Here is a 16,125-nt window from a genome sequence, read left to right as displayed (position 1 = left end):
ATAGAATGTTTGTGGCTTTAAAGACCCCTCACAATCAAATTTAAAACTATTTAATGACTTTTAAGGCCAAATATTTATTAAACTGAATTTAAGACATTTCAAGGACCTGCAGACACTTTTTAAATGTGTAAAACCAAACATTTAGGAACCTTCCTTGCTAGTTTTTACTCAGAATTTGCTTTGAATCATTAATATGGGTTATGCAGTGGTTCCCAACTGGTGGGTCCCCAGTCCATTTTGAATGGACTGAAAGTGACTCACACACGTCAGGTTTGTAAAAGACATTCTGTTTGAAGTACAGTGAGTAGAGTGAGCAACTAATGGACAGTGACTTCAGAGAGACAGCAAACCAGCTCCAACACGTGGCCAAACACAAGCATGATGCTGAATATATAAACTGTGTGGACCTCAATCCCATCCAGCACCTTTGGGATGAACTGGAACACTGACTGGTGTTGGACCTCGCCGACACTCTGGAGTCTGAACGCAGCAGATTAAACATCACGTCGGGAGCTAAAGGAGTAAAGGCTGTTATATGGGTGGACTGAGCTGGTGTCTACATACTTTTGGCCATGCAGTGTATTTAACATCTCCATTAAAACTTTGACGTCAGTTTGAAGCCAGTCACCGACATGATGATGACGAACACATGTATTTATTAAACATCCGACACACACACACACATCACAGAAGCGTTCCCTCTCTCAGTCTACTGTTTCTTCTTCACCACGTGAGCACAGTCAAATTTCCCTCGGATCACTCGGAGTTTGACTCCGGGCAGATCCTGCTTCTTCCCGCCCTCCACCAGCACCACGTTGTGCTCCTGCACGTTGTGTCCCTCCCCGGGGATGAACACCACCACCTCCTTCCCGTTGGACAGCCGCACTCGAGCGCACTTTCTGTTGGCGGAGTTGGGCTTCTTGGGCTTTCGGTTCATGGTTTTCAGGACCACCGCCTTCAGCTGGGGATGGCCGAACGTGGCGCTGATAGACTTAGGGGGTTGTTTGGGTTTCCCCTGGCGGTGCATCTGGTTGAGAGTAGCCATCGTCCTGGAGAGGATGGGACCCGTCCAGGCAGAGGCATGCTGGGATGCTGCAGAGACGGAAACACGTTATCAACATGTTAAAATTTTAAAGAAATTATGGGGCGTCGGTGGCTTAGTGGTAGAGCAGGCGCCCCATGTACAAGGCTGTTGCTGCAGCGGCCCGGGTTCGACTCCAGCCTGTGGCCCTTTGCTGCATGTCACTCCCTCTCTCTCGCCCCCTTTCACACTTGTCTGTCCTGTCAAATAAAGGCTAAAAATGCCCAAAAATATCTTAACTTTTTTTTGTTTGTTTTTAAAGAAATTAGATTCAAACATTAAGTTTTTACATTTCAATGATATTAACAGTTTGATACAAGAGACAGCGTGCAGGAGCTGTTAAGCTTCATCACCTGCTGAGTTCTGCACCTGAAGCAGAGCCTTTGAAAGTGTGCAGGTGTGTGCACTTACCTTGCAACAGTGATGTCAGCACTGGCCTCAGGCTCCATAACGAAGACATTCCTGAAACAAACCACAAGAGATGGTAAAGCTTCGACTGTGTGATGACACTCAGAGGGAACTTTTGTTATGAACTACAGGCATGGCTGTTAAACGTGTTTCTAGAGAACTTCCTACCGACCATGAGTTATTATCAAAGAGGCTCATTCATTATTTAATCAGCTCTGAGTGACTCAACGTGTTTATAAGAAGAAGAACAGACAATTTATGAACTTTGGCGTTCCCCAAGGTTCAGTTCTCAGCCCCCTCCTCTTCATCCTGTACATTCTCCCCCTTTGGTCAAATAATCTGCCGTCATGGACGTCAGTTTCACTGCTTCGCTGACAACACTTAGTTTCACATCTCCACCAGAGCCATCACTCTGCCCTCACCAACTGCATCATGGAAATAAAATCCTGGCTTCAACCCAACTTCATCCAACTGAACTGTGACAAATCAAAAGTCATCATCATCATTGGTACCAGATCTTTAATCAGACCCACCCATAACTTCTCCCTCCTCTCCATTGATGGCTCCACTGTGCTCACCTAACCCTCTCCTCTGACCAACTTATCAAACACATCACCAAAACAGCCTTCTTCCATCTCAGAAACATTGCCTGCCTCCGTCCATCCCTCTGCTCTTCAGCTGCAGAGACTCTCATTCACACATTTATCACTTCCAGACTCGACTACTGCAACCGTCTCCTCTACGGTTCATCATCCAAAACCGAAACTACATTAAATCCAGAATTCAGCAGCTCATCTTCTCACACACTCCTGCCCCTGTGACCTCATCACCTCCATCTTTCATAGCCTCCACTGGCTCCCCATCCCCCACTTCAAACATCATCATCACCTATAAAGCCCTCCACAACCTGGCTCCCCCCGACCTGTCTGAGCTCCTCTATCGGCAAACTCAGGTCTGCTGATGCGATCTCCTGCCATTGAGTGAGAGGCGGGGTTCACCCTGGACAGGTCACCAGACTATCACAGGGCTGACACATAGAGACAGACAACCATTCACACTCACATTCACACCTACGGACAATTTAGAGTCACCAATTAACCTGCATGTCTTTGGACTGTGGGAGGAAGCTGGAGCACCTGGAGGAAACCCACGCTGACACAGGGAGAACATGCAAACTCCACCACCATCATTGTTATTATTATTATCATTATTATTACAAACTCTAGGACTCTAACAGGCACCCAGAATACACATAAACACTCATCAGCTCTACGATCCCTGCTGCACTCCATTCTGTTGACTTCTGCACCAAATCCTCTTCACAAACTGCAGAACTTTCATTGACTGTAGCCACCTGAACACACTCTGCTGGAATATAACAATTAAGACTTTAAATATACGGTCCTCTCGGCCAGTTCGGCACAAACAACACCACCTAGGGGAGTAACTCAGACAGGTTTCCTCAGGCAGCTCAGACTGTTATATCGATAGGAGATTATAGGAGTAAACATGTACTATGCTGAAAATGACTGACTTTAGATGTTCTAGGTGTAACAGATGCATGCCGAAGTCAAATAAGACCCCTGATTAATTATACAATGTCTTTAGTTTGGTTAATTACTCCTCTGTGAGTGTCTGATGAGCAAGAAACTCTAAAATGTCAGGTTTTGTAAATGGAGTCTGGTGTCACCTTCATTCTACGCATCAGAATCAAGGTGATGCAAACTACAGTAAACATGTAGCGTTAATTTAACTTACCGTGAGGTGGAATGAACACATGTACCTACGTCTTAATGCTAACTTATCCTCGCACATACAGACAACATGGCTAACAGCTAACGTTAGCTAACTGACAGACACAACACAGAGGTTAACGGAGTGTTTATCGCTTTTCTTACCGGCTCTCAGGAAACCGGACAAACTTCCGTCGCCGTCAGATGATCAGAGAGTTTCCGTTAACACTAAACAGTGTGTATAATAAATTAATTTGAAAACAGTTATTGCATTTTGAGAGTAAACCCTCCAAGGACTTCACATCATAAGCGTGAGCAGCAGGAACTTCTGTGCACCGGAAGTAATTTGATTCATATAGAAGTGCTTCCGGATTTCTTTGCCCCACCAAAATAAGAGATGTGCATTTAATCTACTAGGATCTGCCTGGTTATTATTGAAATCTATGGGATCTGTACTATTATTAATGGGCCTTAAATCTATTTTTTTATTTTATTTATTAATTATTTTTATTTTTTAATCTAAACCCAGCTAGCATGTTCGTTTAGATTTTGCACTGTGCTTATATTTACTGTCAAAATGAGTGACGTGCAAAAATGAACATTTTAAAAACAGATATTGAATCATTTAGAGAAGTTTTATGGGTGTACTTGAGAACCAAAATTTCACTTTTCAATGCAGTAATAATATTTATATTTATGATTTTTGTCGAGTCTTTTTATCAACTTTTCTTGAAAAATCCTGAATTGTTTGACATTATGATCTATGGAAACACTGCTGCTTGTTTTTCTAATTGTCTCTTGTAAAGTGTCCTTGAGCGCTGTGAAAGACACCTATACATAAAAAGCATTATCATTGTTATTACTATTTTTGGATCTTTACAAAGGACAAATAGTGTTTTGTCTTCACAACAACATGATTCTATGTACAAAATATCAACACAAACGTAAATTTTAAAATCACCTGTTGTTTGAGGTACTTACAAATGAATTGGATTTCAAAAAATCTAAAGAAAAGATGAACCAGCAATAAAAATGTATGTAAACCAAATCCAGTAAAGCAGTAATGATACTTTGTTAGGGTCCGTATTTACTTGAGTTTTTATATTTCTGCCAACTTTCATTTTTCTGCCACTACATTTCTTCAACAAAACTGTTATTCCTTTACATTTGCCCTGAGCATCTTCGTTACTCACTACAAAATAGTATTTGGATTTTGTTCTCATTTGAGTTGTGAAAAAAATCTTGTTTTTCTTCATGTACGCCTCATTTTTAAGGTGGTGTAGAAATAAACTTCCTAACTGTCAGAACTGGGAATGCTTGCTTTTTGCTACCAGCATGTACTTTTAACTTAATACTTAAATACATTTAATATCATAAAATTACTTTTGCTACTTAAGTGCAGTAAATATCAGATACTTTGAGACTTTCACTCAAGTAATAGAGTTATTTTCTGGTAAGAAATCTGTACTTTTACTCAGGTGTGTCTCTCAGGTTCTTCGTCCACCACTGACTAATCATGTACTTTAACTGGTCTTTTTCCTCAAACAGTCGGATATATTCAGTTATTTTGTCAGCTGTTTTTATTAGTGTGAAATCCAAAGGTGGGTCGCAGGTCCAATCTGAATGGAGCAAGTGACTCGCAAACATGTCAAGTTTGTAAAAAACATACTTTACTTTTAAGTACAGTGAATTTCCAGCACAGAGCTTTTATTTTGAAGTTAAATACTTCAAGAGACTAATGGACAGTGTCTTCAGAGAGACAGCAAACTGGCTCCAACACATGGTCAAACACAAGTATGACGCTGAACGTATTAAACTATGTGGACCTTTAAGAAATGAGTGAGGGGAAATCTGGACCCTGTGGATGAACCAGTTGGGAACCACTGATTTTAGTACTTTATTTAGAACAATGCTGTTTTAAATTAACACACACAGTTTACACAGTACGATACTGTGCTCTATATATTGTTTTAAAGCAGAGGGTTGAAGCAAGAGATGAAAATCAAGTGTCAACGAACACAAAGAGGGAAGTTTGTACTTAGTTATAAGTTTAGCAATTAAAAACTGAATATAAATATTAGGGATGCACAATAGTTACAGCACATCATAGGTATCGGCTGATATCAGCTTTAATCAGAACCAGCCAACATGCTTTTGCTTATTTACACAATGAAAGAAAAGTATTTCATGTCTCCATCTGCTGCTGGGCCGTCATGATGAGAGGATGTATGTGTACGTATATATGAGACTTGATGATCACTAAAATTAGGTGCGAAAATAGTAGATATATATCAGTATCAGTTATTGGTCAAATAAGTCGTTACATATCAGCAAAAAAAATCCTTGGTAATTATGATAGTTTTCAGGCTTTATAGCTGATGACTTGTTTTACTTTTTTTTTTTTTACTGTGATAATTTTTATTTTCTTCAGTTCTTATGTCATTACTCACTAACTGTTCATTCAGTCACATAAATCAGCTGCTGCACCTTTTTGTTTCCACACTCACTGACCTGTTTCACATGGTTCCCTTCACGCTGTCCTTCAAACTGCTACTGAGTTGAGTAAATCAGTTTGATGAGTCATTAATCTGGCATCAACTTTTATTACAGTCATCATATTGTAATCAGATAAACCAGCAGTGAAGCAATGTGGTTTGAACATGACAGGATTATAGAGAGGTTTAGCTTTTGTTTTTAATATAAAGTGTGTTCAGTGTGACAGTTGTATTTACTAAAGAAAGAACTCTTTGAAAACGTTTATATCATATTCAGTTATGAAAATATGATATAAACGTTGTCAAAGAGTAATAATAATATAGATATGTTTTTTTCCCAGACAAACACTCAAATCCTTTCAGATTTGAAATGGATGTTTGACATAAATAAAAATCTTAACTCAAGGTCATCTTAGTTTTGTCAGAGGTTCCTTTTACTGCTGTCTCCATGACGACTGGCATGTGCTGATGAAGACCTTGAGATGTGGTTGAAAGTCCTTGAAACAGTGAGATGACCTTGAGTTCAGGTTTTTTTTTTAGTTTGACTTGTTGGTTTATTAATATTTAATTTTTGTCCAAATACATTTCACAATAATTTTAAATTATGTGAAAACTGCAACTGAAGTGAAAACTGAAGTTATTCTGACTGCACACAGAATAAAAAACAAAATATTTTATAATTATTATAAACACAATAAAAAGGAATCCCTCATCAGTTTACTGTGATATGATCAAAAAGAACTTTTATTTGGTCCAACACTGTGTCAGTTGTTTCTTCCCCTGCCACGTGATATAATTATATGAATACACATTATAAATATCTGGACTGAGCCAGACATGCGAGCAGCTATCAGCAGGTCCACAGATTACTGATGCTGATCGATAAGAGTCACTTTGAGCTCTGCTTCCAGTCGAAGGTCTCGTCCTTCGCAGCAGCTCAGCAGATCTCTATCAGAGTTACACATTAAACTGGGAGGGAGCTGCAGGTGTGTCGACAGACAGGTGAAGCCTCACGCTCAGTTCAGCGTGAAGATGAAGATGAGGCTGGAGCTCCTTCTGGTCGTCACAGCGGTGATCTGCGCTGCCGGCAAACCTCTGAGCAAGGCAGCGCAGAGAAACAAGCTGCTGCTCATCTCCTTCGATGGCTTCAGGTGGGACTACGACCAGGACGTGGACACGCCGCACCTGGACCAGCTGGTGGAGGACGGGGTCAAGGCTAAATACATCACCCCGCCAATGCTGACCATGACCTCCCCGTCCCACTTCACCACCATCACCGGTAACAACCAACTGCTTTATTCATATCATTACATCACTACTGCACCTCATACTGTAGCATATCATACCTCAAACTATACACTGTGAAAGATCTGACTGTACAGCTACAGGAAACTACTGGCTACTAGTTGCATCACTTTCACAGTACGTTACTGTATGACAACCCTATACTGTGATCTCAGTAGTTATATCTACATATTACTGTGATTTAACAGTATGCTCCTGTAAAATTACTATATTACCTGTAACCTCACAGTTAAAGCCCGTTACATTACTGTGATAACACAGTGCCTTCCTGTAAATGACTGAATTTAACTATAACGTCATAGATCATGTACAATTGATTACTGTGATTTAACAGTATGCTCCTGTAGAATTACTGCATCTCACTGTAATCTCACAGAAAAACTGCCTCTGTAAAATTACTACATTTACCTGCATGAGTTTCACAATAAAATTCAAAACTTGGTAAAATATCACAGTAAAAGCCTGTGAGGTGATCATTTAATTTATTGTTAAATATTGCTGCTACATTTTTTTCTGCTACACAGAGCTGGTCAAAGGGACTGGGTGTTTAATTAAAGTTCTACAGTTGATCTTTTCTTTAATTTATTTTCATTTTTTACTTCTCAATTTATCTGCACTTGTGTCTGTGATCATCCCCTGAGTCAAGACTTAATCTTGTCTTATTTTATTTTATCTTGTCATAGTCATATAAGCACCAACAGTACAACAGGTACTATTGTTTAAGCTGATACTGGCTACTTTCAGTGTGTTTAAATGTTAAAACCTCTTTGTGTCTTGTTTCCTGTGCGTCAGGCAGGTGGGTGGAGGATCATGAAGTCGTCCACAACATGATGTTCAACACGACAACGAACCAAAAAGTTCCTCACAAAAAGACCATGAAAACATCGGAGTGGTGGGATAACGGAGTGCTGCCGTTATGGATCACAGCTCAGAACCAGGTGAGTCATCGATCAGGATCATCGATCAGGATCAGTCAGTCTGTTTCCATGACATCAGAGAAAATGGGTTTATTGTGTCAGTCTTTTAAAATCCCTGTAAACATGTCAGTGTGAGTGAAATGGTCCTGCAGTGAACTTGTCACAGTGGGACTAACACACCCAGATCATGTGACTCCTGCATGTATACAGTCAATCAGACCCAAACTGGCTGAGGCGCTCTGAGCATGCTCCACAGTTTCCGCCCCGGGCTTTGACCCGGAAGTCCAATAGCATTAAATGTGTAAGAGAAGAAGAAGCCGGTAACAACATGGAGAAATCTACATCCAGAGCCGTGACTTTGTGGACGGACCAAATGTACAGAGCTGTAAAGTTGTCCACCATGGTAGCAGTTAGCTGCTAGCTAACCGTAGCTAACTTGTTTGTCCATTGTTTGGTCTGTGACGTAATAGGTCAACAGGAAAAAGGTCCAATACTAACAAGCTGAAAGGGGGCATATCTCCACCTATCGTAGAGGAGTCGCACATACTTGGCTCAATAAATGGATTCCCCTCCCGTACTTGTATACTGGGACAAGGACAGTAGGCCAGTTAGATGTCCTCGTCCAGCTGGAACTGGAGCTCCACTTCACTGTGACTGGAAACGTACAGAGTGTTAAACAATAAAATTACTTTAATTGAATTCTGAGTCCCACATACACCATCTTAAAACATCTTAAAACCATTTCTTTTCTTTTCTTGTTTTTTCAGGGTCTGAAAACTGCCTCCTTCTACTACCCTGGAGGCGGGGTAAGCTACCACGGCCAGGCAGTAAACCGAGCGCTGGTGGAGGAGTCTGGTCACCCAGACGACAATGAGACCGAGTGGCGTGACAACATTGACAAGGTGATGAGCTGGTTCTCTGAGGAGGACTTCGACCTGGTGACGCTGTACTACGGTGAGCCGGACAACGTGGGCCACGCCAAGGGGCCGGACCACCCAGACAGGAAGAAGATCATCCAGCAGATCGACCGTACCATCGGCTACCTGAGGGAGGCCATCAGTCTCCATCACCTCAACGACAGCCTGAACGTCATCATCACCTCCGACCATGGCATGACCACCGTCAAAAAGCGGCCACAGGTGGATGAGATCATCCTCAACAAGTACCTGAATTTAATCAAGCTCGCTAGCTTTGAGATCTTGGACTATGGTGGGTTCGGCATCCTGACGCCGCGTCCAGGGAAGGAGCAGGAGGTGTTTGACGCCCTGTCCAAAGCGCCCAATCTGACGGTCTACAAGAAAAATGAGATGCCTGAGAGCTTCCATCTCACCAAAAGTAAACGGCTGCCTCCCATCGTGGTCGTCGCAGATCTGGGATTCAACCTGAACTCTGTGAGTTTCTCAGTTTAATTGTGTTGTAAAAAATGTTTCTGAGAACTTTGTGTTTATGATTCAGTCACCAGGAAAGAGCTGACTGGAAATAATGAGAGAGTGATGTGGACGCCACAAAAGCCCCGTCTCCACCAAACCCTTTCAGTCCAGTCCTCCTGGAACCAGCAGTAACCCTTCAGACATGGTACCTAGACCCTCGGTCTGTTCAGACAGTCCTCTTAAATGTGGGCGGGGTTGTTGTCACTCACTGCTCCATCCAGCACTCGCTGTATTTCCTCATCAGCGGTGACACAGATGGAAGTCTGCACCTGGTTTATCGTCCACAGAACGAGGCTGCACGCCCACATTTTCACAACAAAATAGAACAGGCTGCAGTGAGAGTCTCTCTCCATGGGATATTTAAAAATAGCAGCTTTGTGCATTTAGTCCTTCTCAGGCAAGCTCAGGGGTTTAGTGTTGCTGTAGCCCACAGGAAGTGAGGATTAGAATATATGACCTTCACATAATCCGCTCCAAATTAATCTATATTTTTAAAGTCATTACTAAAAGTGTGTGTCATATAAAAACTAAAGTGATGGTCAAAGTTGTCACAGTGAAATTTAAGGTGTGCTGATGGATTCACGTCATCACCTCATGCATTGAGTAACATTACAAGTTAACGTTCCACCTTAAAAGTTGCCGGCAGTCGGCCCAGTGAATGAAGTTATTTTTTCTCTTTCATTTTATAGTTGTAGTTTACTGATGTATGAACAGAGGTTACATAAAACCAGAGTGAGCGTCCTCTACTGACCAATCAGACTGCAGGGTTTCTAGCTCCACCTTTTAGTACCAGATCTGTGTGCTAGGTACCCCAACAGAGGGGGGACCAAACATGGGGACGCTAAGGAACGCTTCTGTTGGTACCATCCACAACTTTACACTGTGGAGACAGAAACAATGAACTGAACTGAACTGCTTGGTGGAAACAGGACTAAAGGTGTCCCAGACTCTAGTGACATTATGGTAGCAGTTACATGATTGGCCACCAAGGCGCCCTGTGGGTTTGATTCTCTGACAAAATACCAAAAAACTCCCAACAAAGACACAAACACAACACGATGCTGAATGGCTGAAAAATTAAAACAAAATCCCGACTAACACTACAAAATGATTTAAAATACAAGAAACCATTTTTAGTCCGGCGCTCCACTGACTCTCTGAGCTTCAGCATCAAAGCGCTGTCCATTTAGAGGTGGTGACATTTTAATTGTCTGTGATGTAAATGTTTCGCCTTTTATTCAGTTTCCTGTTGGCTTTGCTGACAGACAGACAGACAGACAGACAGCTGGGTAAACATGCAGAGACACAATGCCCTCTGCCCACCCTCTGTTCTCTGACCTGCGACCACCCAGGCTGAATGGGAACTGGCTCACAGCTGTTCTATGTTTCCCACCAGAGATTCATCGTCTACGTCAACAAAGGTGACCACGGCTTCCACAGCGGAGAGATGGACATGAAGATGATCTTCAGGGCCTTTGGACCCGACTTCAAGAAGAACTTCCTGTCTGAGCCGTTTGACAGCATCCACATCTACCCTCTGATGTGTAAAGTGCTGCAGATCCAACCGGCGCCACACAACGGGTCTGTGACTGTGACAGAGAAGATGCTGCTGCACAGCGGTGAGTCTGTCGAGGTCAAAATCACACTGTTACATCATCAGACTAATCATAGCAGGTTGGTGCAAATTCTTTCAAACACATGGGGATAAAATGCAACGAACAACTCACAAATTACAAAAAAAATTATATATTTAGACAATAATTTAAAAAAGAAAAATATGTTACAGAATTATAATTTTTAAGCTCCTTTTCCAGGTCATTTCCTTTTTTGTTTGTTTTTAACTTTTTTTTTTTTTTTAAACTAATGATCTTTTTACTAATCTCTTGCTATTTCTTCTTTCGCTGCTCGATGCCTTCTTCCCATGTGCTTGAAAGAAACCAAGCTAATTTGCTCAGGTTTCCAAGGGTTAAGGAGAGAGTTTGGGGACCACTCTTCTCGCGCTACATTTCACAGGGAAACACTGGACTTCTAATTTCACTAAAATCACTGATGTTCAACAGCTCTGACATCTTGTCACCGGCATATTGTTAAAAAACATGTCATCTAATGAGCAGCAGGAACCTTATAGAATGAAATAAATTAATTATCTGATATGTAATGTGGCTGTAAAACCTGTGGTGTTTGTTTAAAGGAAGTTATGTTTAAATTTGACAGGAAGCAGGCAGCAGAGATCACAGCTGTAGAGATTGTATCAGGAGAAACTTGATGGATGTCATGGAAAACTTTGTAAAACTTAATGGGAGCTACAGTTTGTTTTTGTGTGCCAACAAATAATTCTGGACCTGTTTTTAATTGATTTCCCTTCTGCTTATAATCATGTCCAGCCTCATGTTTCAGCTCACAGACTTTTATCTAATTATAATTTGAATTTTTGCTCACTGACTTTTTCACAAACAGGTCTCAGAGGGTCCAGGTTAACGGGACACTGTCCAGTACCTGTTTGTCCTCTACTGGAGCCCCTCAGGGATGTGTTCTTGCTCCTCTTTTATTCTGTTTATACACAAATGATTGTCGGACTAATCACACATTGAGATTTGTCCTTAAGTACACAAATGACTCTACTCTTGTACGTCGTCTTCATGGATCAGAATATGATCATGGACCAGTACTGGATGAATTTGTTAACTGGTCTGACCAGTCTTTCCTCCACAGTGAGATGTTTATTGATTTTCGGAGGAGGCCCTGCCTTCCTGCTCCCTGTGTGATGAAGGGGAGCCGGTGTAGCAGTACAAGTATCTGAGCACTGTTTTAGATGACAAGTTGAATTTTGACGTGACAACATCTGTTAGAAGGCAAACCAACACCTGTTCTGTTTCAGGAAGCTGCTAAGTTTCGATGTAGAAAGGACAATCATGAGTCCGTTCTTTCTTAAACAGTCTGTTCTTTTGGTAATCTGAGCCAAGTTGTGCTGCAAGATCAGTAGTGTTACTTTTATTAACCTCCAGCATCTGTATGAAGAGACGGTCACCTCTAAAGCTTGGTCGATTGTCTCAGAGCCTTAACATCCCCTCCATGTTTCAGATGTTTCCATCAGGGCGGTTCAGGTTCAGCCTCCCTAAATGTAGAAAGCATTACAGATTGTCTTTTGTTCCATCTGCTATCGCTTATCTTAACCAGCAGTAACCACTAATTGTCCATGATTTCCCGCTGACAGTGTGTGACACCTCACCTCACCTCACCTTTAATAAATGGTTCAAACTGTAAAGGCTTTAAATGATAACATCTAGTCTGTAGTCGTTATTCATTTATCTTTGAGTGACTGCAGCAAACTCCAGGCACACATCTCACTTCATACCGTCAGTAACACTCACAGTACTATGAATCTATCAGAGTATTTGATGTGGTTTCTCTTTGTGTTCAGGTGGATCTCGGAGAGCTCGACTGTCTGCGGCTCTGCTGCTGTCGACGCTGCTCCTCATCTTCACGGTGCTCTAACAGATCCAGGATCAGCTTCCATTACTTCATCTGAAGGTTTAAACCTCGTCAACATCACCGTTCTCCATCTTCATCACATCTTGTCTCAGTGAACTATTACTGTCTGTGTAATATTTAACTAACTTATGATCGTATGGCTTTTTATTTTATTTTGCAACATGTGATTGACATGTTTGTACTTATGAAGCAGATGCGTGATGATCGTCAGCTGTTGGTGTCGGCTTTGTGCAGATTTATAGATAAATTCTAAGACTGACGGTGTTTAAGTAAAAGATGTGAAGACTTGTTCCACCACTGAAAACAGTTTGGACACACTGACACAGAGCTTTTATCACATGACTACAATGATGATGTCCGAAGCTTCCAGCGCCACCGTTGTTCCAGGAAGCATTTTGTTGGATTTATGTAGAATTACATAGAATATTTATGTAAACATGATGAGTGAAGCCAATTAAAAATATTATTCTGTCCTGTTTCTTCTTGTGTTTTCTATCATGTCCACGGAGACGAGGAAGATTAGCCTATTAGTGAACACACCAGAGGGAGATTACTGCAGTGCACGTTACTACTAGAGATGATACGCCGTCTCATGGTGGTCACTTCCTGTCAACGTTACAGATCAGAAGCACAGAGAGTCGTTGACTAGAGATGATACGCCGTCTCGTGGTGGTCACTTCCTGTGAACCAGCAGGTTTTTACAACGTTACAGAACGGAGCATTGACAGTAGCAGCCTGTTTAATTCATCTTGGCTTAAATCTTTGGTTTGAACTGGACTTCAGAATGTCGTAAGCAAAATTCGGATTCTCTGTTACAAACGTTTTTTCTGCTCCAAGCGGATGACAGCTCGTTATTGACCTCATGTTGTCCCTGATTTCAGATCCTGCTGGAACACGTCCGGCTCTTTTTAGAAGCTGTTATTGGTGATTTTTCACAGGAGAAAGTGTTGCTGTTCTCTGCTATATTTGATCCCCGGCTACAAAGACGACGCAGAGACGCTGAGATGTGGCTGACCAGGAAACGCTGACGAACCAGAGCAGAATGGACTTTTTGGGAGGAGGTCTTAGAGAGACAGGCGTGTAACAGCTGTATGTGTTCTGTGCTGCTGTCCCTTTTCCCTCAAGTGTAGATCTGCCCAGGTGTGCTGCATTACTTAATGAGGTGCATTGCACCCGGAAGGGAGGAGGTGCATCTGCGGTTCGTCTCAGTCAGAGAGTAGATAGAGGTGTTCCAGCACAGACAGGACGAGGAAAATAAAGTTTTTTGTACCTTTAAAACACATAAACATGTTCTAGTAGAAACCCCAAAATACAAGTATAAACCTCAACATGAGCAGAACAGGTCATCTTTAATTAAATTATATTCAGTCCCAAAGTGTTTCTCTGACAGGAAGTTCTCACTGTGTCAATGACCTGAATTCAGATTTTTATGTGTCATTAAAGTGTCAGATCTGATCGTTGTCACCAAATTGATTTTATTTAAACTTTAAGAAGAAACAATGACGACAGCGGCTGTGACATCATCCAGTCGGCCACTGCAGGCAACAAGGTGAGGCACAACAGTGACCATGCACACACACGCTCACACACTCGCATACATATACATAGAAACTCACTCATACACACACACACATATATAAAACTTAAATCAGCATGACGGATTAAATAAAAACCTGTTGGAGGTGAACCGCTCCGTCTGCTTCATCAAAGCAGAAACAGAAAATTTAAAACCATAAAATTAAACTCATCAGTCTGGAAAAAAAAAAAAAATCAGGCCTTCAACTGAGTCTGTGTGTGTTAATTCAGCAGCCAATCACAGCGCAGCAGCCGACCGCCTGTGTAAAAAATCAACCAAAGAAACCTGAGGAAGATGTTTCCAAAAGTGGCGGCCAGATTGGCTCCCAGTGGCGGAGTCTTTATGTTTCACCATAAAACGATGAGAAAATTAAACGTTCACCTTCGCCTGAGAACACACAGCACGAGAAGTACGGCACGGCGAGGTGAAGCCTGATTGGCCGTCCCATGACCTTTCACCTCAGTTCAGAGAGGGCTACGGTATCCCATCAGTAACCTCATCTTCCAACGGTGCCGCCTGGTGGTGGGGAGCGGCGGTGGATCATAATGAAGTCTCAGCGTCCACGGCATTGCGACCGTCCTCCTTCTCCACCCTTATCTGGATGGTCGACAGCTTGTCGTGGCTGCAAGACACAACGAAACATCGAATCAGACATCTTACTGATTTATCGATCAATCTGTCACAGTGTGAAGAAAACCAGTTTAAAATAGTTCTGCTCATTGATCACTCCAGTTTGTGACCACTCAATAAAACATCCAACTGTGTTCTAAAACTTTTTCCCATCGGTTAATAAACTTGTGACAACATCAGTGTTTCCGACCACTTCACACTAACAGCCATACATCATCCTGTTTCTCACACTCAGTACCAGTTCAGCAAAGAGTTTCTTACCTGTTGCAGCGTTTCAGAGATTTGCTGCTCTCAGAGGTTTTAGAAACTGATTTCCAAATGCCGCTTTTTGCCATTTCATCTGAGATGTTCACCTCGGATGGGTCCACGCTGCACGACACACACATATAAACACATTACTCTCTGCTGCCGTCTACAGACAGGTATCACAGTGTTCTGATGTTATCAACTCACAGTTTTTTCAGGTTTTTTACTGTAAAGTCAATTCCTTGGTCGTATGGCTGATCGTCCTCCGCTTCATCCAGCATTCGCTGAGCATCCTGGAGAAATAAACCCACAGTGGTGTCAGTGAGGAGACTGAAGCAGGGCCACATTGTTTTTAAGGTTTCAGTTTAGCGGCTCACCTCCTTCTCCTTCTTCTTCTTATCGTCTTCCTTCTTCTTCTTGCTCTCTGGAATCAGGTCGTCCAACCAGCTCAGCTCTCGCTTGGTGAAGCAGAAATCCAGAAGCTTGCGGATGAACACCAGAGCCAGAACCTGCAGAGGACAGCCAGAGAACACCAGTTACTGTGTTAGAGTATAGATAAAATAAAACATGCTCTCTCGGTCAATTCTCTGTTTGTCTCACCATCATGGGGAAGACGACGGCGGCGGCCGAGGCCTTGATGGCCCAGAGGACGATGAGGCAGGTCAGCTGCACCACAGTGAAGACGTGGACCTTCCACAGGGGGACGTAGCGCAGGTAGATCAGGTCCGGCTGGTGTTTGGCCGGCATGCCGAACAGTTTGATGCGGTCGAACAGCTGCAGGATGCACAGACAGACAAGACATCAGAGACACT

General features: G+C 42.3%; 3 protein-coding genes across 5 annotated transcripts in view; 1 reads left to right on the top strand and 2 right to left on the bottom strand.

Annotated features, from left to right (window-relative positions):
- Positions 1 to 57: 57 nt before the first annotated feature.
- mrps12 (mitochondrial ribosomal protein S12) lies at positions 58 to 3,576 on the bottom strand. The gene is made up of 3 exons (XM_033639745.2): positions 3,388 to 3,576; positions 1,493 to 1,543; positions 58 to 1,092 (listed from the first exon to the last, which is right to left on the bottom strand). Exons 2-3 carry the CDS (start codon positions 1,539 to 1,541, stop codon positions 710 to 712), a joined length of 432 nt encoding a protein of 143 aa, XP_033495636.1. The 5' UTR covers positions 1,542 to 1,543; positions 3,388 to 3,576; the 3' UTR covers positions 58 to 709.
- Positions 3,577 to 6,681: 3,105 nt separating this feature from the next.
- LOC117265318 (ectonucleotide pyrophosphatase/phosphodiesterase family member 7) lies at positions 6,682 to 13,339 on the top strand. The gene is made up of 5 exons (XM_033639744.2): positions 6,682 to 6,996; positions 7,815 to 7,960; positions 8,707 to 9,330; positions 10,766 to 10,988; positions 12,791 to 13,339. Exons 1-5 carry the CDS (start codon positions 6,750 to 6,752, stop codon positions 12,862 to 12,864), a joined length of 1,314 nt encoding a protein of 437 aa, XP_033495635.2. The 5' UTR covers positions 6,682 to 6,749; the 3' UTR covers positions 12,865 to 13,339.
- Positions 13,340 to 14,316: 977 nt separating this feature from the next.
- LOC117266222 (sodium bicarbonate cotransporter 3-like) overlaps positions 14,317 to 16,125 on the bottom strand; it is a 69,809-nt gene continuing 68,000 nt past the window's right edge. For all 3 annotated transcript variants that reach the window (XM_078171279.1, XM_078171278.1, XM_033641281.2), the window contains 5 exons: positions 15,914 to 16,087; positions 15,691 to 15,822; positions 15,521 to 15,606; positions 15,329 to 15,436; positions 14,317 to 15,059 (listed from right to left, as the gene is read on the bottom strand). In XM_078171279.1, coding sequence (XP_078027405.1) covers positions 14,978 to 15,059; positions 15,329 to 15,436; positions 15,521 to 15,606; positions 15,691 to 15,822; positions 15,914 to 16,087 — 582 coding nt within the window. In that variant the 3' untranslated portion in view covers positions 14,317 to 14,977. The remainder of the gene's footprint in view (positions 15,060 to 15,328; positions 15,437 to 15,520; positions 15,607 to 15,690; positions 15,823 to 15,913; positions 16,088 to 16,125) is intronic.

Source organism: Epinephelus lanceolatus, chromosome 10 (assembly GCF_041903045.1).
Source record: "Epinephelus lanceolatus isolate andai-2023 chromosome 10, ASM4190304v1, whole genome shotgun sequence".
NCBI classification, from domain to species: Eukaryota; Metazoa; Chordata; class Actinopteri; order Perciformes; family Serranidae; genus Epinephelus; species Epinephelus lanceolatus.
This window is presented reverse-complemented; position numbering and strand designations above follow the sequence as displayed.

Bases quoted from the DNA above. Each gene is read 5' to 3' on its own strand.
- mrps12 (XM_033639745.2), bottom strand. From the start codon at position 1,541: ATGTCTTCGTTATGGAGCCTGAGGCCAGTGCTGACATCACTGTTGCAA. The intron at 1,093-1,492 runs GTAAGTGCACAC...CCGTCTCTGCAG, and splicing joins GCTGACATCACTGTTGCAAG to CATCCCAGCATGCCTCTGCC.
- LOC117265318 (XM_033639744.2), top strand. From the start codon at position 6,750: ATGAAGATGAGGCTGGAGCTCCTTCTGGTCGTCACAGCGGTGATCTGC. The intron at 6,997-7,814 runs GTAACAACCAAC...CCTGTGCGTCAG, and splicing joins CCACTTCACCACCATCACCG to GCAGGTGGGTGGAGGATCAT. The intron at 7,961-8,706 runs GTGAGTCATCGA...TTGTTTTTTCAG, and splicing joins GGATCACAGCTCAGAACCAG to GGTCTGAAAACTGCCTCCTT.